The sequence below is a fragment of the Episyrphus balteatus genome, chromosome 2 (genome assembly GCF_945859705.1).
Source record: "Episyrphus balteatus chromosome 2, idEpiBalt1.1, whole genome shotgun sequence".
Taxonomy (NCBI): Eukaryota; Metazoa; Arthropoda; class Insecta; order Diptera; family Syrphidae; genus Episyrphus; species Episyrphus balteatus.
Window position 1 is genome coordinate 77,272,641 of NC_079135.1, and position 24,090 is coordinate 77,296,730.

At 31.3% G+C, this 24,090-nt stretch overlaps 1 protein-coding gene across 2 annotated transcripts in view; it reads right to left on the bottom strand.

The window, feature by feature from the left end:
• Positions 1–24,090, bottom strand: part of LOC129910510 (putative protein kinase C delta type homolog) — a 43,910-nt gene that overhangs the window by 13,675 nt on the left and 6,145 nt on the right. The window contains exons 3-6 of one of the 2 annotated variants that reach the window (XM_055987914.1): positions 23,817–24,037; positions 23,632–23,747; positions 19,828–19,913; positions 17,132–17,261 (exon numbers count right to left, since the gene is read on the bottom strand). In XM_055987914.1, the coding sequence (XP_055843889.1) occupies positions 17,132–17,261; positions 19,828–19,913; positions 23,632–23,747; positions 23,817–24,037 (553 nt within the window). Of the gene's footprint in view, positions 1–8,453; positions 12,366–17,131; positions 17,262–19,827; positions 19,914–23,631; positions 23,748–23,816; positions 24,038–24,090 lie in introns of those variants that run through there. The other variant, XM_055987913.1, reaches the window with a different exon arrangement.

Consider the following 24,090-nt stretch of genomic DNA (forward strand, 5'->3'; position numbering starts at 1 on the left):
GAAATGTTTTGAATTGATGTTTATAAATTCTCCAAATAAGAAAATTAATGAACATGGATAGCGTTTTCGTATCTAGTAATAAGTTACAATACCTATGTCATCTTCCATATTTTTCCTGTTTTTTTTTGTTTTTTTTTTTGATAATAGAATAATGTACCTACACGACTGGGTCACATGTACTTCCTCATATTACAAAATTTTATTGGAATATTGAACCATTTTTGTAAAAATTCATAAAAGAATACATTTAATTTAAATTTATAAGAATTTGGATTAAAAATTATATAAAACTCAAATCGTTATAAACATATTTTCAAAAGGAAAATATTAAAACAAAGTTTTGAAGAAATTGTATTGGTCCGTTTCCAAAAAATATTATTTTGCAACAAAGAAAAAATAATTTTTTTTTTTTTTTTAATCCAAAAATAATTGAGTATATAATAAGGTAAAAGAAAAAAGCTTCAGTAGTTTAGGTTGAAGATAAAACAAACAGATTTCAATCTAATCAGTCTAATTACCTCGAGTTCGATTTTTATGAGTCCTAAACTTGCCCCTTACCCGAACCCTATCCGTTTAAATTGGAAGGCGCAAAAAAGGGGCGATCTGAAATTTATTAATATGAGAAATTGGTCCTTATCTTGCGCAACACCATCGACATATTGAAAAGCACAAAAGCCACGAATCAGAAAAAGGGATCAAGGGAAGCACTGCAATTCCTTGGTAACTCAGGTTACAATCAGAATATAATACTGTAATAGAAATTTTTTTTTTCCAATTTTAATAGAAATTGACTCGAAAAACACTGCCCATTATTTTCATAAGAGGTGAAATAATTTTTTTTTTTATATTTGTATTTGCTATACGATAAAACAAAATTCGGTTGATAGCTCACGTTTCATTTTCAGACGTTATAAGAGTGCGATAGCAAAATATTGTTAAAGGAGAAAATTCGGTAGTGGGATTTTGGAGATATTTGAGTTTGAAGTTTCGGATTTCAAAATCAAGATTTCAGCTATTTTTTTGAACAATTAATCGTAGAATGTGTAGAAAGGACTTTTTATATTGGAAATTAGTTTTTCTAGTACATCATTTTTATATAGGAGTTATACTTTCAGAGTAACAGAACCGCAAAGTATATCATTCTCAGTAATTCCGCACTTAACTCTAAGGGTTGTTTAAAATATTTAAAATATCAAAAAACACACAATTTTCGGTAGTGTAACTCTGAAATAATAACTCCTAGAGAAAAATGATGTACTAGAAAAAGAAAGATTAACTAATTTCCAATCTAAAAAGTCGTTTCTAGTTTTCTGTCCGACCAGTCGTTCTCGAGATATTGAGACATATGCGTTTTTCAAAATGGCGGTCGCCCCACAAGACCAAACAATACGCAATCTGAGATTTGAACTTGGGATAAACCCCTCTTCAATACTGCATTCAAACTTAGCTGACGTCATAGCTTTTTCCAGATTTTTCCCCATTGACTGAACTATAGTTTCTATTCTTATTATTTAATAGGCATATTTCAGCGCTTTTTTGTGTATTTTGCTTATTATAAGGTTTTTGTATGTTTTAAAGAACTATTTTATATATAAAATTAAAGGTAACACATTAAGCTATCGAAAAATTGCAAAAACAAGTGGATGTCATAACTGAATATTTTGATATTTCGATGTGCCAAATGCCTCGCTTAAAAAAATCACCTTTTGAAAAGTAAATACCTAATATGTATTATTTTTTTTAATAAAGAAAAAAACTTTTGATACAGATTTATAGACAAAAGAAATACCTTTCATTTGATACCAATATTATTTCTGTACACAAATTATTACGCATTCTACGATTAATTGTTCGAAAAATTAGCTGAAATCTTGATTGTGAAATCCGAAACTTCAAACTCAAATATCTCCAAAACCCCACTAACGAATTTGAAAATATTTTACCCACGTAATGTGCTTACCGTCACCTTTCATTTGATACCAATTTTGTTAGTGAACACACTGGGCCCAAGCTCCATAGAAAAATGTGCCATCTCCTTTAGAATTTTAATTTATTTTTAATAAAAATTCCCATAGGTACACGTAAAATTATAAATTTTTAAAATTCAATGATTAAACTTAAATTAAACCTACACAGAGAAAAATATGACCACCTAAAAACTAACAGATTGCCATATGTTTTACTGCCCATATGTTTTATAAGGAAATCTTATTAAAAGCAACGATTAATAAAGTCGTCGTTTTTTTTTTTTTTTTCTTTTCAAAACCCTACAAGTGCAGATTTTAAAACAATAAGGAAAACCCGATTGTTCCTTCTTGAATGAAAACCATAGAGAAATCTTATTGTTTTTGTTCTATTTTATGTGGTCTTTCTTCTAAGTGTATACATAATAAACTCAGCAACCCATGTAATATGCAATTCATTGACACAATAATATAGAAATGCATTTCCATTTAAAGTAATTTCAAAGAGAATATTGTGTAATGAAATATAAGCTTAGAAGTTAATTTGTTTTAGAAGTCATAAGGGGACATTGCCATCGTTCGATTTTTTTTTCCTTCATATGTATCTGGAATTTTTCTGTAGTTCTCAAGCTAAAACACCAAAGGTAAAGAAAATCATAGGGATAAATTTCAATTAAAACACCTTTATTGCAAGAAATCAAGTTAAGTTTCACTAGAAATTAGTCCTCGATTAAAAACTCAATGTATATTGTATATATCTTAAGTCGATTTAATATATAGTTTTGTTTTCTTTTTAGTAATCCCTGTTATCCTTTGTATTATTAATATTTCTTTCTTGTTAGCCATGAGAAATGTTCATCATATGTCCAATCTTACAAATTCGTCACAGGGAAGAAAACTTGTATAAATCGTTCATACAGTAAAGGACAAAAAAAAAAAAGCAGTAGAACCGAAACACGAAGCTTTGAAACCACGTTTCATGTAAAATTTGTGATAAATTTTCATATTTAAAAGGAAACGACAATAAAAGCAGTGAAATATAAACATTTTCCCAACGAACCTCGAAAAAAAGCTTGAAAAAAAAACGTTCGAATAATATCAATCAAACACGTGATCAAGTAACAAGAAAAAAATAGTTTACATTCCAAATCATGCCAAAACTTAGTGCAATATTCACATACAATCTATCTATAGTCTATAGGTGATGAAAAGAAGTTAGGTACAGATTTAGAAGGAATTTTGGCTGCTTAAAGGTGTAAAAAAGCTTTAAAAAAATATACATTTCATCTAAAAAAAAGCCAGTAAGTTTAATGGCAATTTAATAGAAAGTCGTAATTTATAATTTTTTTTTTCATACCTACATATACATGTAAATTGGTAATGTTCCACTTTCATCTAAGCAAATTGTTTGCCAAAAATCTAATTATCTGAATGTGCATTGAAAATTCACTGCGGAATCATTCAGATATTTTTATATTGTCAGTGTAAAAATGTATGTTGCACTACAAGCAAGGAACTTGATGTTTAAAAATAAATTGCTTGTACAACGACGACGTAATGAGTTTGTACCTAAAAGCATATACACAACGTTAAAATAAAACATTTTATTCTAATGTCAATGGCGCCAAATAATTCCTTTAGATTTGTCAACTCCTTATAAGTGACAAGCTTATTATATTCATAAATAGATTATTTCCTAATACCTTCTACTGGATACAAAAATGAAAAAAAAACTACATTTTATTTATTCTTATTCAAGCAAATTAAATATTTCATCTAGCGGATAATTCAACGAATGATTTACAATTTGTGTGATCATCTGTGAAGTCATAACGTAGAACGTATCTAAATATAAGACAGCATCGGTCGTTTTAGCTAGGTCGCTCACCGATGACGCATTTGCACGCATGTGTAATTAAATTTTTTCTATACAGTCGCCGATGCAATGGCTAGCATGTAGTTTTACTACCTGAAGCATAGTGATGTGATTTTAGCATTTTACACTCAAAGTTTTTCGTTGAAAAGGCACCCAGGGGTGTCGTAGAAAATTTATATAGTGACGTTTTAAAGAAGCTCGAGTTGTGATATATTTTAAGCAAAAAATTAAAATTTCTGTAAAAAAATGTGCAAAAAAGTATACATCGATTTTGTAAGATGTCCGAAACTAAAGCTTTTGTTGGTTCATTTCCTGAGAAACGTTTTTTGATACGCTCGGATCTTATATGTGCTCGGATCTTATGCATGTATGAATAAATCATGAATTGATTTTCACGAGTCGATTTTTGCAACGAACATCGTTTCACGGCATTACATTGCTGTCTAATGTTGTTAAAATCGATTGTTCATTGATTCTGAGACATAATTCAATAAGCAAAAATGTTTGAATCAGCTCTATCCGAATACTTATGTATGTTCAAGAATTAAAAATCCGATTCAACTAATGTAAACGTTACTTCTTGCACATAAAGAGTAGTAACACTCCCTTAGTATTAATTCCACCAGCTCTGTTAGTATTTTAAATCGATTCTTTATGTGTTTGAAGATACATTACTGCAATATTTCTTGGAAAGGCTCCAAACCATTATTTTCTTTAGCACCTGACAGGTTGTGAGAAGGTGATGGAATGTAAATATTATTAAAATTATAGACAAAGTTCGTATAAGATTCGTATAAGATTGCTAAACAATTAATTTGTACGATCGATGTGGGTGGAATGGAGGTGTGACTTTTTTCGAAATAAATTTCAAATTAATTAAAAAATAAAAAAGCCGACGAAATTTACGTTAAAAGAATGCATAAAAAATTTTTATAATGACAATTGAAATATTTAGAATTTAAGGCTTGGCCACACCGGAGGGTACGCGGTAGAGGTACAGGTAACGGTACGGGTATTTGTATGGAAAAAATTCCAAACTGACACATCAACGTTCGGGTGTGGAATTTTTTTAATACAAATATCGTTGCCGCTACCCTTACCGCTACCGCGTACCCTCCGGTGTGGCCAAGCCTTTAGGGTTTTAAAATGAAAAACAATGTTCAGAAATATATGCCAGTACGCCTAATAATAAAGGGGTTTATGAGATAAGTGTTGTATCTCCTCCTATACCTACCAGAGGAAATCGTCGTGCGTTGAACTCAGCACACTTCAATTGTGTTGTACTCTTTGATTGCCAATTCGATATCATATTACGGATATTGTTTTTGGTCAATCAAAGTGCAATCATACAATAGTTGAATTGTGCTGACTCTTTTAACGTGCCGACGATTATCCACTGCGAATGTTTGGGCTTGCGGTCACCTAAATGACACGACAAGATTGGTCTTTGTAAAACATTCAATGAAGTCGGTCGTTTCGCATTCTTTACATTTAAAACACTTTAACATAAGTATTCAGAAAGCTTATTAAAAGCAGTATTAAAATAAAATTGAGCGAAAATAATTTCTATTTACCAAAGAAAGCAATTTTGACGCCACTTGAGATTTTTTTTAAGGTTACTTGCTTAGACTAACCTGGCGCTCTCTCCCATGATGGTTAGAACGTTGAGTGAAAATAATCCTATCGAAGAGTTAAAAAATATTTAAGAACGTAGGATTAAAACGCTTTCTGCGTTAGAAGGTTAAACTGACACTTCATTTTTATACCATTTATACAGTTTACTTTGGTGTTTGGTAACACCTTCCCTACCAAATTGATAACATCAAAGTTTGAAAAGAATGTCAAATGAACTAAGTTTTAAGTTACAAGGATATGGGTCACTATGGTGCATGAGTAACTTTTTTTTTTATAAAAAAAATAGTTTTCAGTTTTTTTTTTTATAAAAAAGTTACTCATGCACCATAGTGACCCATATCTTTAACAGTTAATTACACTGTGCTTAAAAATGCATCTTTTTTAACCGACAGATGGCGCTCCTATCTACTGAAGATAATTCGAGTATGCTGAACACGATGGCGTCCTTAGTTTTTCAAAGTTGGCTCAGTTAAAAAAGATTTTGGCCTTTAAAATTTTCTGTTTTAAGCCTAAAATCATCGAAAAGGTTCATATAAATTTGGCATTTATTGGTCGACGTTTATAGACCAAATATATGGTCTTTTAGTAGAATTACAGTTTGTAGAAGATATTTAATCAGTAAAATGACTATTTTTAAACTTTTAAACATACATGTTTGACAAAAAACTCTTTTCTCTTTGTAAAAAAACTTTATATTTTACTCAGTTTTTCTTCAAATTTTTTTAGTTCACTTTTATATGATGTGATATAATGGCTTAAAATTCTAATAGACATACAAATTTGAAGTGTTTGGTATAAACATGAGACCTGCCAAGATGGATATTTTTCATTTAATGCTCTTGAACGGTTAGTAAAATATGTAAAATATAGAAAAATAGCTTTTGATAGTATTGAAATAAGTAATTACGGTTCTTTCCGAACATAGTTTTTCAGTTTTCATGCACAGTTTCATAGAAGTACAGAAGAAGTGTTTTAGCAATTTTTATTTTGAATGCATGGTGAATCTTAAGGGCTCATCGTCATTAGAAACTTAAACGTAGCCAAATTATTCACTCCAAAAACGGTAAGGGAAAAGATTCACTCTCTGTGAATAATTTGTCTTCGTGTAATTAATTTTTCGTAAAACTTTTAGGACACTAGATAATTTTATGATAAGCTCCTCCTCGAGATTCAAGGAAATAGATTGCTCTCGAAGTCGAGGGGACCATTAATATGGTAAAAAATAATCCTCCACAAATTTAAAATAACACCGTACCGATAAGTAGACAGGTAACAAACAAAAAAAAACATGTAATTTTTTGCAAAACGCATTGTTTTGAAAATTTGCAATAACTTGAAATCCAAATAAATGAGATATAAAACAAAGTACAAAAAAAAAGTTCCACATTAAAAAAAAAGAACATCTGTGTATACCCCTATTCTGCCCATAATCTCGTAAAGGCCCTAACTACATTTTTCATACTTCTGAGTTATAGAGGAAAACAACAAAATCAAATATCGCAATTTGCAAATCAAATATCGCAATTTGCATATAAAAATAAAAAAAAGCAAATGTAGTTGGAATTTTCTGGCTTATTTAAAGACTTAGGCTAAAAAAATAAATGAGAATAAATCATTGCAAATATGCAAGAAAATCAAAATCGAAAATTTTGTAGTTAGGGCCTTAACGAGATTATGGGCAGTATTGTAGAGATGGGGTGCACATGAATCGACGAACATGCCGACGGAAAGTATGATGAGAACCATCTTTGGAATTTTTCATTATGTTAATAATTTTGATCAAAATATCAAACATTTTTTTTCGACACAAAACCAATGCTTTTCCAATAAAGGAGGTTAAAGATGCCGCCAATTTTTGGATTAAAATTGTGTGCGTGTGTTTTTTTTTTTTTTGAGAAAACAGGATACTTAAAAAAAAAATAGCCCATATACATACATTAAAACAAGCAGATTTCTGCATGTTTTTTGTCAAGATAACTTCCGTCTTAAATTTAGCAGGAATCCAATTTAAGATAAAAATCCTTATTATCAAAAAAATAAGAAGATTTTCATCTAAATTTAAGACCGGAATTATCATGGCAACAAACCATACAGAAATCCGCTTGCTTTTGCTTTTGATAAATAAAGACAGTAAAAGTCAAATAGGAAGTCAAGAATTATATGTAGCTTTCATGAAACGAAGACTCATTTTTGAAATCATACATAAAATCCTATAAATCATCAATTCCGTTTGCAAATACTTTATATATAAAAAATGCTTAAAAACGGCTGTTTGAGTTTAGAAAAACTATAAATGTCATAAAAGTATGACTTAAGCATTAATCTGTCTATTTTTACAAAATTGACAAAACACCAGTTTATTTGTTTGTTACCCATTCAAAACAAATTAAAAAATGTTTTTGTTTATGTTTGTATTTTAATCATCTTTATGAGAATTTTTGCCAAAACAAAATGCCTGTCAACATGTAAATGTAAATATAAATTATTTACCCACACGATATATAAAAATTTGAATTTCAACTAATTGTCACCTGTTCCTGCCGATTATTATTATATTATTATGACTGCACAAAGGTGACACATATTTTTTAAATGTTTGTCTAAAGAGCTTGTGAGACAAATTTCGCATCAAAATAAAAATACAATCTTTACATAGGTACTGTTTTATAGACTAAATACTAAGACTACAATGAAAAACAATTACAACAAAATTACTTTGATCTTTCACATTAGAACAAGTAAAAATACTTGTAACAGTAAAAATACATTTCCTTGACATTGAAATAGTAAAATTGTATTTTTCTAAATAAAAAAATAACAAAAAAAAAACCGTTTGTTTTTTGTCAATGCAAATTTCGTTCAATGCGTAAATGTCTTTTTTGAAAAAAAAAAAAAATTTTCATGTTGTTTGCAAATGAGGACGTTTAATTATTTATTTTTGATTATAAAGGTGTCCTTTACACAACACACAAACTTACCTAGAACTTTTTTCGGGCTTGAAGGTATTGTACCACCATCAAATCCTGAATCATTGCTACAGGTGCTCATGCGAATGATTGCATCTTTTGGACACAATTCATCCTCGTACTCATCTGAAGTTGTACACTCACTTTCACTTTCTGTTTCTTCACTGCTACTATTCGAAGATTCTTCGTAGACGATTTTCTCGCGTTTCCATAATGGTCTTGGTGTTGCCACCAAAGGATATCGCGGTGCTTCCTCTTTCACATAACACTTTTTCTTTGTATCGATTTTAATCTTTTTATTTGGGTCGAACGCTTGTTGCGCTTCCTTAGCTTTTTTCTTAAGTTGCTTGTTTTTCTTTTTCATACTTGCACTTAAACTACCGTCCCCGCTATACGAATCGCTAGAACTGTCGCTCTCCTCGGCCGAGGAGGGTATGTAATCCTCTAGATCGGCATCAACGTCTAGCAGATACTGTGCCAAATTAGAAACTGTCGCGAACTTTGATAAATTATTGCTGCCACTACCGAGGACAGTACTGTCTTCGGTCGCAGTAGTTTTTGTTGTTGTTTCGGCGGCTACGGTTGCGGCTGCAACTGATTGCGACGAAGATTCAGTAGTTGATGTTGTTGTTTGTACCTGTGCCACTGATACATCTGGTGTCGTTTTTAGTGTCACCAATGGCGGCTGCTGTGTAACGCTTATAGTTTCTGGTGCTTTTGTTTCATTTACCGGTGACGACGTTGTCGTTGGGGCAGTTAATGGTGACGTTGCATTTAAGTTTGTATGCAAAGCATCTGCTTGTTTTGAGTCCTTTTCTAGTTTATTATCAAGTGTTTCCGATTTGACTTCCTCAAATATTTTAATATCACTTTTTGGTGTTGTCAATTGGGTTGACTTCCTCAAAAATGTCGGTGTAACAGGTGTTGAAGGTGATTGCTGTTTCAATGGTTTTTCCTTATTAATAGCTTTGGATTCTGAAACTTCCTTAGAAGTTACTTCAACAAGAGACACACTTTTGGTAATACTTTGTTTGGTTGCTGGTTTAGTAGTAGTTTTGATAGATTTCCTTTTATCAGGTGTCTTGGCAGAGATGCCAGAACTTATTTTCGTCGTCGAGGAGATGCTTTCTTCGGTTGGTGTTAGTGTTGATATCGCTGTCAAAGACGATGCACTTGGTTTAGCTTTAGGTTGGACATTCGATTCGAGAGATTGTTGAGATATTTCTTCTTTGGCACTATTCTTAGGACTGGATTTCTTTTTCGAAGAAGTTTTAATAACATTCTTGGTCTTTGGTGAGGTTTTAAGAGTCTTACTAATTGCTTCGGTGGTGGTAGTAGTTGCAGTAGTTTCTTCATTCTTTGATAGTTCAATTAGAATCTTTGGCTTTTCATTAAGTTTTTTCGGTGATAATGGTTGCTCGAGTATTTTTGATTGCAATTTGTCAATGACCGGTAGTGATTGATTTGTTGTGCTCTTGATGTCAAGCGGTTGTGCTTTATTTGTTTTTGCTTCAGATTTTTGGGTTTCGATTTTATTTAAGGAAATTGTTTGTTCAAATTTACTTTTCAAAGCTTTAGGAGAAGTTGGAGGAAGAATTTCTTTCTTAGTTGCTTCAGTAATTGATAGTTTAACTTGATCCTTACTATCAACTTTTTCTAAAGGTAGAACAGGGGATTTGATTGTTTTTTCTGCAACTTTAGGTGACATTGGTTTACTAGCAGTATCATTTGAAGCTGGTTCTTTTGTCTGTACTTTGTCTAATTTATCACTTTTTATTTCTAGTTTGATTTCTTCAACTGCTTTATCAGACTTTTTTATTTCATCATTGACTTCAGATGTTTTTGACGTCTTTAGCAATTCTTCATCCTTGATTGGCATTGAAACTTCCAAGTCTTGAATACTGTTTGTGATTTCAGCTGATGTCTGTTTCTTACGTTTATTCATGTATAAAGTCTCCCTAGTACCTATTTGTGACCAAAAGTCTTCACTACTATCTGATTTGATAACTTTTCTGATAGGTTTTGGTGTTGCAACCTTTTCAATTGGTTCTTCTTCCTTCTTTTCCAAGCTTAGAGATTTATCAAGGGGAGTTTTTGGCAATGATGAATCAACTTTTTCACTATTTTCCAACTTGGTTTCGATACTCTTCCAAAAGTCTTCATCGATTTCAGAGTTTTCTTGATTACTGCTGATAGTTTCTTCAACAGTTTTGGATTCGTTTGGCAAAACCACTGAAGACTCATCTACAGACATAGATGATTGAGTTTCTTTAACTTTTTCTTCAACAACTTTCTTCGATTTAACACTTTTGACTCTTTTCTTTGGAAGTTTAAAAACCTTATGCTCTTCGATTTCTTCAATATTGAATGTAAATTTAGGCGTCACAACAGCCGGACTAGCCGATGAATGATATTCTTCTTCAATTGTTTGTTGAATCATTGGTGTTAATGGAGGATTTATAACTTCTACATTAGCTGTGATTTTGTGACGAAGTTTTTTCACTTTTTTCGATTTGCGACTTTTTCGACAATCCTCTTGACTTAATTGACGTTCCAAATGTATAACCTGAAATGAACCCGATTGTGACTTTTGAACTTCATTGATTATTTCAATTTCTTGTTCTTGAATCAAAGAAGCGCGTCTTCTCAATTCACCAGCATTCAAATCATCATCGATTTTATCAGATGATATGTCTTCACAAATATCATGAAAAGTTGGTGCCGGTGGAATACTTAATCTACGAACAGCATTTGTAATAGGATCAACCTCAATTACAACTTCATTTAAAGAGGTCTCACTAACTTGGGATTGAATCATGTCGGTAACACACATTTTAGTACTTTGTTCTTGGGTGCGATCTTGTATGTAGGATTTTTCTGGGGAATTTTTTGTTTTGATTGGTGAATCAGTATTTCCTTCGGTATCCTTTTTCAAGCTGTCATCTGTCTTTGGACTTGCCTTATTTCGTGGGCGCATCATTGAAAGCCTTACAACAGCTCGATTTCGTTTGATTGTTGATCTGGCAACGTTACCAGTATCAGTACCATCGACTCTTGGCATGTAGGGTGAATTTGGATCAACAACACTGCTATTCGTATCACTGTCGGTGTTGTTGTTGTTGTTATTCGTTGCTGTTTCGACTTCAGCTGCTTCAGGTTTTTCTGCTTCTTCCTTTCTGTCTTCCATGTGATGGTGCTTGCCATAACGTGAAGTAGCCGAAACATCAATATCAGCGGTATTGATAGTCTTGAGGCGTGATGTACGAGGTGTGGGAATATAGGCCGTAGAAGTGTAGGAAGATAATTTGGGGGATTTAATTCGCGTTAAGGGAATAAAGTTCGATCGATTTAAAGGAGATTCCGTAATCGTAGTAAGTTTAGGCTGGTATGACGATACCATGGTCGTGTATCGGGTGGATCTTGAAGATGATGGAAGGGAATAAGTTCCACTGTAAGACCTATTGTAGGTCGATGTATAAGGAGCGTATGGGCTAGTGGAAGATGTTGATGAAGACCCATACAATGGACTAGTGTAATAGGGAGAATACAAACTTCCCCCACTACTGCTATAGTAGGAATATCCTGGATCACTATAAAGAGGCATTGTTTATATTTTTTTCCTTTGTTTTTACAAAACTTTTATCAAAAGTGACAAAAACTTTCTTTCAATTTGTTTTCATGCAACACCGCCGCCGCACATCTTTCAATTTAAAATTTATTTTTCACAAAACTGAGCTACCAGTCAGAAACACATAAATATTTTCCACAAAAACACAAATAGCCCCTAAGGTGCATATATTTAGCAGACTGATTTATTTTCAGATAAACTGTCATAGTATTTTTATTTTGTATTGAATTATGTAATCCGAATATTTGTTGTTATTTTCTGCGCTCTGAACTTCTCACATACAAAAATTGCCTACTCTTACACCGAAAATTAATTTAGAGCATTTTCTTGCATCAAATTTTTTAAAGAAAACAATAAAATAATTAGCCCAGGGAAATTAGTAATTTAAATCGCATTTTTCGCGGGACAAAATTTTTTTCATGGAATGTGTTCGGGTGGTTGTCCTTATCATAAAAGTCAATTTGTTGGGAAAATTGGAGGTTGGGAACAGCCGCCATCTTGGAAAAGAGATTGGTAGCGTTTTTATTGAATAGCTCCATTGTTATTCATTTTAACAGAAAATGACAAAGGTAGGACTTATTAACAATAAAATTATCTAAACAATGATATACAAAACAATTCCGTGAGTTGATTAAATAAAATTTTATAGTTGGTCAAAGTGCGGGTTTGTATCGCAAGGTTGGGACAAAATGACATTTTTTCATATATCTGACGAACTTTTGATTTGTTTGGATAATTCTTCAAGAATGAATTATAGTACTTATAATTACCTATAAAATGAGCCCACAATCGTTATTGTCACCATCGTATTGTAGAAGTAATCTAACTCCGAAACTCTCCATGTACTAGTCAAAAGTGAGAAAAAAGCTAGTTTTTTGCTAGTAGGCCGAGAAAATTTTGGGAGTAGAGGTATAACCAAAATATAAGTACGCAGTTTTGCTGCCATACTCGTGTTAATGTCGATTTCAAAGGTCTGACAACTCTAATTTTGGGCTTTATACGGGTTTTGGGGGGTTAAATAACGTAAGTTTTCCAGTTAACGTGAATGGGCTAAATTTATACTATTTGAAATTATAAATATACAAGCTGATTCCCTATTATTTTTCCTAAATCTAGACACCCCAATCTTGAGGATGTGACCAATAGAACTCAAGATATAAGCCGTTTATACGATTATGTTTTAGAGGCTTTTTTGTTTCGATTTTTGTTTGTTTATTTGAATTGAAAAGCCTGATATGGTTAGTTAAAAAAGCTTATATCGTGAGTTCTATTAACCCCATAGCCGAGATTAAGGTGTCCAGATTTAGGAAAAATAATAGAGCATCAGCTTTTATATTTATAATTTCAAATAGTATAAATTTAGCCCATTCACGTTAGCTGGAAAACTTACGTTATTTAACCCCCCAAAAACCGTATAAAGCCCAAAATTAGAGTTGTCAGACCTTTGAAATCGACATTAACACGAGTATGGCAGCAAAACTGCGTACTTATATTTTGGTTATACCTCTACTCCCAAAATTTTCTCGGCCTACTAGCAAAAAACTAGCTTTTTTCTCACTTTTGACTAGTACATGGAGAGTTTCGGAGTTAGATTACTTCTACAATACGATGGTTACAATAACAATTGTGGGCTCATTTTATAGGTAATTATAAGTACTATAATTCATTCTTGAAGAATTATCCAAACAAATCAAAAGTTCGTCAGATATATGAAAAAATGTCATTTTGTCCCAACCTTGCGATACAAACCCGCACTTTGACCAACTATAAAATTTTATTTAATCAACTCACGGAATTGTTTTGTATATCATTGTTTAGATAATTTTATTGTTAATAAGTCCTACCTTTGTCATTTTCTGTTAAAATGAATAACAATGGAGCTATTCAATAAAAACGCTACCAATCTCTTTTCCAAGATGGCGGCTGTTCCCAACCTCCAATTTTCCCAACAAATTGACTTTTATGATAAGGACAACCACCCGAACACATTCCATGAAAAAAATTTTGTCCCGCGAAAAATGCGATTTCATGCCCATATTTTGACTAATTGCCCTGAGCTAAATCGGAATTTTTCAACTCTAAAGCAAGAAGTTTTGTTTTTGTTTTTCTTATTTTTTTTTTTTTTTTTGTATGTTTGGATTGGAATTTAAAAATCCAATTTTATTTTTAGCTCAAAAATACTCTTCCAGTACACAGTAATTAATTTTATTTAGAACAAATAAATGGATTTCAAGATTATATTTATTAGTTTTGAAACTAAAATTTATGCAACCGTTATCGCGGAAACAACCAAAAGTACTAACAAAATTTATTGCTCAACTGCCTAAAAAGAACGATGTATTTTATTGAATGTTTTGCTAGCCGACACGACAAACGCTCGCTGAATAACGAAAAATACGAAAAAAATTGATGAAATATTTTTGAAAAATTTTTATTCTCAACGAGGCCTTCGAGCAGATTTTTGTGTTTCAGATATTCTGCACAGACTTTGATGGTGAGATCATGGTCTTTAAATGTTTCCTTCTCTTATGAGGGAATGAAAAACTCACCAGACGTATTATAGGAAAATTAAGTGTAGTTTCTAGTCGAATGGATTTTCTTGGCTAAAGAGAACTAAAATTTTTCTTAGACTGTGCGAGGGCATACAAATTTTTTTTCTGTGTTTTTGTTTTTAAACCAGAGGCTCTTATTTTTCTCTTCCTGCACCTGCGGAGAAACTTGGGGTGTATGTATTTTAAAATAGTCAGGAGGATTGTATGTACATTTATACGTATATATCTTTTAGAATTAAAAATAAATCCCTTAACAAGAATAGGCAGAAGATATAATATTTTTACGTCAGTAAATGATGTTGCAACCTGGACGAATTAATTCGTGAATATAATGATTATTTCGAAATAAATTTCTGGCATTTGTCACTTTTTTGCAAAGTGACGTTTGTATAGTGTATTTTTGAAGTCTAGCTATAATTGTTCTAATTTTTAATATTTTTGTTTTACAAGAAAACCACTTTGCTAGATATTCAACAGAATGATTAAGAGGTGTAGATGTAGGTATAGATATTTTTTTTTTCTGATGATGTCCAATGTATACAATTTAGTACAATTACGTCGCAATTTGATATAAGGCATTTAGTTGAATCTAGGAATTTTGCTGAACTCTTGGGTAGGTGGTTTTGATACATTTATAGTTGAATTTTAGAAGATTTTGAGTAATCAAGTTCGTTTATTATCTGTGATGCATTTCAAATTTCGAGTACCTTCATGACATGGATATGTTTTGAAGAAAGTTTCAATGGAAAAGTTCTTAGGAAAATATTAATTTAATTTGCATTTTAATAGATTTCTGTCTGAGATTATTATTTTTTTCTGGATAGCATGACTTAGGTACAGCGTTGAAAGTTAAATTCAAGCTCTATTAAAAAAAAAATACTGAGGAGAAAGGTTAGATTTTAAAATTAGAAAACCAATACAAAAAACGGATGGAGTTCAACAGAAAATGTCTTTCTATTTCTACATTTATATTCGACTTACGAAATTTTGTGTGACAATTAGTTTTAGTAAATAATTATTACGTAGTAGTTTTATTAAAACTTTAAGTTGTAAAATAGCTTTCTAGCTATTTTACTCCATCAACACTGAACCAAATCCTGTAAGTCATATTGCAGAAATAATTTTATTATTCATGAAGAGTCATTATTTATTCAACAATTTTATATTTCACGAAATGTTAAGTGTAAGCCAATATTTAAAACCTAATCAAAATCACAAAAATTCAATAAACTATTTTTAAGCAAAAAGTTATACTTATTTCTTCAAAAAGACTTCTGGAATGGAACAATATATGATGCACAGAGCCAAACATCGGCTGCAAGGCCAAAATGGCTTCCACTAGAGATCCAAAAGTTTTCGACTAAAATTTAAACTCTGATTCATATAATTTATTGGGAATTATTTCATATTATAATATTTGTAAAAAATATCAATTAAAAAAACTGCATTCGAAACAACTACATATTTCAAATAAATAAAAAATGCATTAAACTAAAAATATTTTGCATTACCTACAAAAAAATGTTATTCCACCTGAAACATATTTGCATTGGAAATAAATTTTGTATAGCAAATATTTTGTATTAAAAAAAATAAGTTGCAAATAAAAACTTTTCTGCACTGAAAAAAAAAAAAATCAATGTAAAATGTGTGCATTGAATTTTTTTGTATTATTCGTCGAATTTCTTACAATTTTGGCTTATTGACCTTATGTAAGGCCAAATAGTCAAAATTATAAGAAATTCGATGAATATTAGAAAATGCACACATTTTGCATTGAATTTTTTTTCAATGCAGAAAATTATTTATTCGCAATAATATTTTTTTTGTGCAAAATATTTTAATTTGTAATAAATATTTTTTTATAATAGTTGTACTTTCTTGTTACAAGTTTCCTTTAAGATCTTCGTAATTAGAATACTTTTTAAAATATTATTAATGAAATATCTGAAAACAAGCTTTCAAATTTACGAAATTTCAAGAAAATAAAAAAATCACATAAAATTCAATTTTATTAAAAAAAAATACGACAGCAAAAAATAACCGACGCACGTTTGAAGAAAAAAAAAGAAAATCGCATCTGTTCCTCTGGTTCCTATGTTTTGCCATTTTTTAAGCTTTAGCGACTCCACTAAATCGTTTTGGGTCAAATTGTCAATATTGAGATACTACAATGGACTTCTTGGTCGACAAATTTGTTCATTTATTTACCTACTGTTCCATGCAGAATTAATACAAATAGCAAAGTTTAAATTTTTCATTCGGTCACACTTGTGGTGTCCTTTTTTTCAATTTCGATCAAAATTCCTTAGCAACAACTTATCATTATCTATGAACTAAAAACCAAATGGAATAATGTTGACAAAAAAATTAATCTTTTTTGTGTAGAGTAAGAAATCAACGTACATACATACAACATTTATGAAAATTATTTGAAAATATTTAAAGAGCCAACATCATGTTCCCTGTAAATCTATATTGTTTTGGTTTATATTTTTTTTTGCAATTACCTTCACATTTTACGCCTTGTCGAAAAAATCCACAAAGAAGAGATCCACAATGATCGCAAAAAGTTGGTGACACAAATGTGTAAGCCTTGAACCGATGTGGAACATCTATTTTGAATCTTTCCCGTAACATCTATGAATAGATAAAAAAATCTATAAAAATCAAAGTGTCCAAAATATTTTTTTTTCATATTTTTGGTTAATAATTGTTTGAGTACCTATTCTTGAATAAGTAACTTCAATTTACAAGTAAAAACTTGAACAAATAAACAAATTCTATAATAGTACGTTCATATATTTATTTTTGGATTTATAGGTGCTAAACAAGATCTAGTAATTTTCCTATATAAATTCCTAACAGTAAAAAAATTATATTATTTATTGGGATATAAAAAAGCAAAACAAATATAAACCACAAAATGTGACCTGTCATTATTTTGATGTGTTTAACGTTGAAGTTGTTCATTTTATTTAGACAAAATACGACGACAGTTTAAAATTAATTTGAAACGCAAAGCCATAGGAGGTTCAAGTAAAAATATAAATTATTATTTTTCACAAAAGTAATTTCAATTAAGATTTCGGAATTATGTTTTTCTAAGAATTTAATACAAATTTACTCAGAAATACTCTTTTCATTAATTTTTATCTGGACGTTGCACAGTGCGGTATTTTGACTTGAAATGTGGCCATAAATCTATTTTTTTAATCTTCCCTCAAATACTCCAGTCAAAGCATCATTTGACCTTGCGCTGAAAGGCACTGTCTGTTTTTATTTCATGGATCGATGGGGGTATATTTAAAAGGCTTAAACTTAATTTCTCACCACCTGATCATTCTTTTTAGCGGAGTTATTCACAAAAATGCATTTTTTGGGATATTTTACTTCTAAGCTAATATCTTTGCTCCAGATTGTCGTAGACCAAAAATTAAACATACATTCTCTTCCTTATAATATTTTTTATTGTTGTATGTAATTTCATTGTATTTGAGTGAGTAAATATAAAATGGCAGCCATTTAAAGTCAAATTCTTGTTGTTAAAAAACACATTTTTGTCATTATTTCGAAAAAAGCTTATATCATGGTTGACATTTTTCTATTTTGTAGCCCTATTCATGTCCTGCATTTAAAAGAAAAAATGAGCTCTTTATCACCAAAGATGACCGAGCTATTGATAAATTAACGCATGCAAAACCGGTGCGAAAACACCCAAAAATATCGTTTTTTGGGAATAACTCGACTTCAGAATGTCCTACGGCAAAAAAATAAAGCAATGAATTGTTCGTTACAACATTTTCTATAAATTTAGTGCACAATCTAATTTTTTTTTTTTAATTGTAGATAATTTAAAGGACTACATTAATATTTTATTTTTATAGCCAATACTTGCACCGTTTGCAAAAGAATAAGGCAAGAGTTTGCTAAACAAAAAAACGACTTTGACTTAATATTACTTATTTTTTATTTGTTTTAACAAAAAGATTGTGCACTAAATTTATAGAAAATGTTGTAACGAACAATTCATTGCTTTATTTTTTGCCGTAGGACATTCTGAAGTCGAGTTATTCCCAAAAAACGATATTTTTGGGTGTTTTCGCACCGGTTTTGCATGCGTTAATTTATCAATAGCTCGGTCATCTTTGGTGATAAAGAGCTCATTTTTTCTTTAAAATGCAGGACATGAACAGGGCTACAAAATAGGTTAGAAAAATGTCAACCATGATGCAAGCTTTTTTCGAAATAATGACAAAAATGTGTTTTTTAACAACAAGAATTTGACTTTAAATGGCTGCCATTTTATATTTACTCACTCAAATACAATGAAATTACATACAACAATAGAAAATATTATAAGGAAGAGAATTTAAGTTTATTTTTTGGTCTACGACAATCTGGAGCAAAGATATTAGCTTAGAAGTAAAATATCCCAAAAAATGCATTTTTGTGAATAACTCCGCTAAAAAGAATGATCAGGTGGTGAGAAATTGGGTTTAAGCCTTTTAAATATACCCCTATCGATCCATGAAATAAAAACTGACAGTGCCTCTCTGCGCAAGGTGAGGCCCTTTTTTCCGACGCTTTGACTGGAGTAAAAGGATTTAGATTGTGTCCCATTACACCCGTTCACGAAACCATCAGTTGCAATTAGCATTAGTTGAACAAGCACGAGTTTGTTTGCGATTTAAAAAAAAAATTTTCTTTGATAATTGATTTTGGTGATAAAATTTGATATGCGTATAGATAGATACAAATGTACCTAAGTACATTTCGCTATGTTGCCTTATCGCCTTGTCGCCTTGTCCCCATGTGGCTATGTCCCCATGTGGCTATGTCGCTATGTCGCCATGTCGCCATGTCGCCATGTTGCTATGTCGCCATGTTGCTATGTCGCCATGTGGCTATGTCGCCATGTCGCTATGTGGCCATGTCGCTATGTCGCCATGTCGCTATGTCACCATGTCGCCATGTCGCCATGTCGCCTTGTCACCATGTCGCCATATCGCTATGTCGCCATGTCGCTATGTTGCCATGTCGCTTTGTCGCCATGTCGCTATGTCACCATGTCGCTATGTCGAAATATCACCATGTCGCTATGTCACTATGTCACCTTGTCGCGTTGTCGCCATGTCGCTTTGTCGCTATGTCGAGATGTCGCGAAATGGTAAGTGCAAATCTTTATAAAGAATTCTTTACTTACTATAGTGCTTGCTGAATTGAAACTAGACCCCGAACATTTCCCCAGTAATTTTTCATGACATCTCTTATGCACGGCAGTTTGACAAGCTGTAATAAATAAGTATTAGAGATTATAATAACCAACTTATCATTATTTTCTAGCAGAGCATAGGATTGAATAATTTTTTTTCGTCCTGGATTATTTTTTAATGATAGACTATTGCATAACTAGCGCTACCACAAAACAAAAATAAAAATTAATTGGGATAGATAACACTAGTCACCAAATTTGAAATTTTGTTTGCCACAAGAACCTCCGTTTTTAAAATATTACCGTTAGAAGATGCTAAAAAACGTAATTTTGGCTATTTTCGAGACTATTTTTTCCTTTTTTTTATTCACAAAAAAAGATTGAATAAGGATAATGCCCAAAAATATATGGAGAAAAAACCCAACATCGATACTAATGAGACCTTTTACGACCTGAAAGCTCTTCAATAGTAGATAACTAATATGAACTTGTTTTTCAAAAAACCATCTCTGGAACCAAAACTTTTTTCACTTAAGTGCGATTGTCTTTGTTTTAGTTCCATGAGATGCAGCAAAAAAATACTTTAAGATCATGTGCCATAATTTAAGGTTTATTTATAAATGATGCTGTTAGCTTGTTTTTGCTTAAAATACACATGATAGACAAAGGACACACTGAAATTATGAGGATGTGGGTGATAACATAAAATTATTGGTATCTTGGGTGGTTCTTTTATTTAGATGCATAAAAGTCAAAATTCTTGCAGACCCTGGTGAGACAGACAACTCCACAATGTCGTTTTTTACAAAAGAATGGTACCTAGAAAAAAACGTTACCACATCATTGATTATTCTTCCAAGATATGACAAACTTAAGTTCAAGATGGTTTAATTGTTGCCTTCTGGCCAAAAAATACACTTGAAAAAGCATACTCCAAGCGCATATTTAGGTTATATGAATGCATAAAAACTTTCAAAAACCAGACAATTCGATTTAGGCCTGGGAAAATCTATCTGATTGCAAACATTTTTTTCTAGGTTTCATCCATACGTATAATACTGCATTTTAAATGCACTTTATTTTGGAATTGCCCGCTTAGGGCCTGCGAAAATTTCATAATTTATGCATCCAAATGAAAGACCAATCCCAGATAATAATAATTTTATGTTATCACCCACATCCTCATAATTTCAGTGTGTCCTTTCCTTTGTCTATCATGTGCATTTAAAAAAAAAAAACAAGCTAACAGCATCATTTAAAAATAAACCTTAAATTATGGCACATGTTCTTAAAGTACTTTTCGTTGCTGCATCTTATGGAACAAAAACCAATACAATCGGACTTCCCGGAAAAAAAATTTTGGTTGAAAAAGCACTTTATTGTTTGAAAATAAGAATCGTCATAGCAAGTTCCAGGAATGTTTTTTTGAAAAAAAATTTATATTTGTAACCTTGTTAACCAGTGTTATCTTGCAAAACAAAAAATTCTAACATTTTTTATAAGTGGGATATGATCACGGATATCGAATGAACATTACCTAAGAATTTCAGATTATCATCTTTTTTCTTGATTATCATGATTTTTAGAGCTTGAATTTTCGACATATCATAAATATAAATCCACTTTTTACCGAAATTGAGTTTATGATGCAGTTTTACTAATTTGAGGGTGCTCTTTTTGAATTTGAAATCCCTTTTTGTCAAAAAAATTTCACTCCGCAGATAATATAATTTAATGGGACATAGAACATTAAAAACAGGGAATAGCCTTTTGAAAATGAGCTAGAGTATTCTTGATTGTTCTAAGTCCCATCATATTTTGTTCTAAGTCCATTTTTTCTTTAAGGAAAAAAAGTACTTGTATAGGAACTGTATAATGTCCAATTTTGGGTTTTTAGTTTTAAAAAATATTTAAAAATAGTATGCAACTACTAATGAGGTTAACTTGTATATTTTATTCAAGAGAAACGAACAAACTTTATAAAAAACATAACTTGAATGGCAAACGAGCAGTAAATTGTCGCTTTAAACCAATTTCAAACTTAAAAATCGCCCCCTGTAAAATTTGCTTTTTGTGACTTAGAACAATTTTGCTTTACGGCTACGCTATGTAGAAACTACATCTAATTACTTCAAAACAGTTTTGATTTTAAAATTAATGGAACTTTTTACACATAAATTATTTTTTTTTTCAATGCTAAGTCTAGTAGAAGACCAAGGAAAGAAGGGATTCTACTCTAAGAGCTGTTAACATCAACTTATTTTAGAACCTTTACATAGTCTGAGTGAATATCTATTAGTTTTAAAAATTCCAGTTTTGGGAGGAAGAGCGCAGAAGTAAAATTTTAAGGAAAGTCCTAGAAAGATTATTTCAGTGAAAAATAAGAAAAACGACCATAGCCCAAACCCAATTTTTGTCAAAATTGAAGCAATGATGTTGTTTTTGATACTAAATGAATTCTCTTTCACTTAGAATCAAAAACAAGAGCTAGTATTCTTGATTGTCTTGATTTAAGTTTCATGAGGTTTAGCATCGCAAAATACCCCAAGATCGTGTGCCATAAGCTTAGATTTTTTTTTTAAATGAAACCGCGCGCCGTTTCCTTGTTTTTATGTGGATCTGGATGATAATGCAAAATGATTTGTAAATTGGATGGGTCTTGATTTGAATATGAAATTATTGCAGAGCTTAGTAAGTAAATTCTAATACACAATGCATTAGCCTACTACTTAGAAAAAACCGATGTTGAGTTTTCCGCTGCGATGTAAAAAAGTGAAAATCCAGACAGTGTAAATGTTGCTTTCTGACCGCAAAATGCATTTGAAAACTCATACTTTAAGTGCATATTATGGTTAGATGGATCCATAAAAAACTATCATAAACCAAAAATTTTGGTAAAAGCTAAGGAAAATGTATCCTTTTGCAACAGTTTTTTCTAAGTATCATTCTTATTTAAAAAAAGGCATTGTTAATGCACTTTGTTTCGATATCTTTTTGATGCCCTCTCACGGTTTCTTTTTAATTAATGCTGAGTTTTTTCTCCATATATTTTTGGACATTTTTCTTTGCCCATTCTCTTTTCTCTCAATTTTTTCTGACATTTTTTCTCCTCTGTTTTTTACATTAATTTTACACTGAAACTTCCATTAAACAAGTTTTTATATAAAAAGAATTCGTTTTGTTTCGCTCTTAACGTGATTTCTGTTTATTTTGCCAAAATCCTTGCAAACACGTTTAATAGTTTAAAGAATAATTAAGAATAGACGAAAAATAGTCAAAGGATGGAAACAAATTGTAACTGGCTGATTTTTGGTGTACAGGTTTTGAGGTGGTTTACAATCTATGAAAATTCCTGAAGTTTCCTCCGTTATAAGGAGAGCAAAGGTCAGAATGTTTCGTAGAGCTCATGATCATGATCCTGCCAAAGCTCCTTAAAATTGTAAATGTTATTTCTTAACGGTGAGTGATTCAAGAATATCTGATAAGACATTTTATGGAAAATAGGGCAAGTTAAACGTCTTAAATGTTGTGTTTCAAGTTGTATTAAAACTTCAGAGCTGAGGTTGCACTCTAAGAAAAACTTAACCTAAAAGCTGTATAAGCAAACTTGATTTCAAACCGTTGATATCCCTACCAAAATCTTTAACAACATCTCAAAATCAGTTAGATGCAATTTTTCGCGAAATAAGCTGTTGTTTTGAATGACAGTCCTAATACCAGTATATGTTTCTTTTAAAAAAATATTTTTTTGTGTCTATGCCTATGCTTTGCTATATCATCTGTTTAATTACATACTAATGCATTGATATCCTTGTTTGCCAAAACCCCAAAGAAATAGATTACAATAAGCACAGAATGTTGGTTGTCGAAAAAATTTGGCCACAAAACGATGACCATTAACATCATGAGTTCTGCAATGATAAATAAAAAAGTATTTATTTTTTTCCAAAATATAATCTGGAATAAAACGATTAACATACTTTTGGTGCTTAATTGCACCTCTTCGATTTGTTATACTTCTAGGATTTGTTCTTCTATCCACAAATGGTGTTTTATGATGTGAATGTGAGTCTTCTTTAGAATTTTGCCGAGGTAAGCTATAGGAATGCGCTGTTGAATAATTGTCACTGTAGTATCCACTCGAGACAGTACTATCTCTTGGTACCATTCTGCTTGAAGAGCTTCCACCTTTTTGCCTTGGCTTTTGAACGGAGAAATATTTGATAAAAAAATTTCTTGTCAGATATTTCAAAA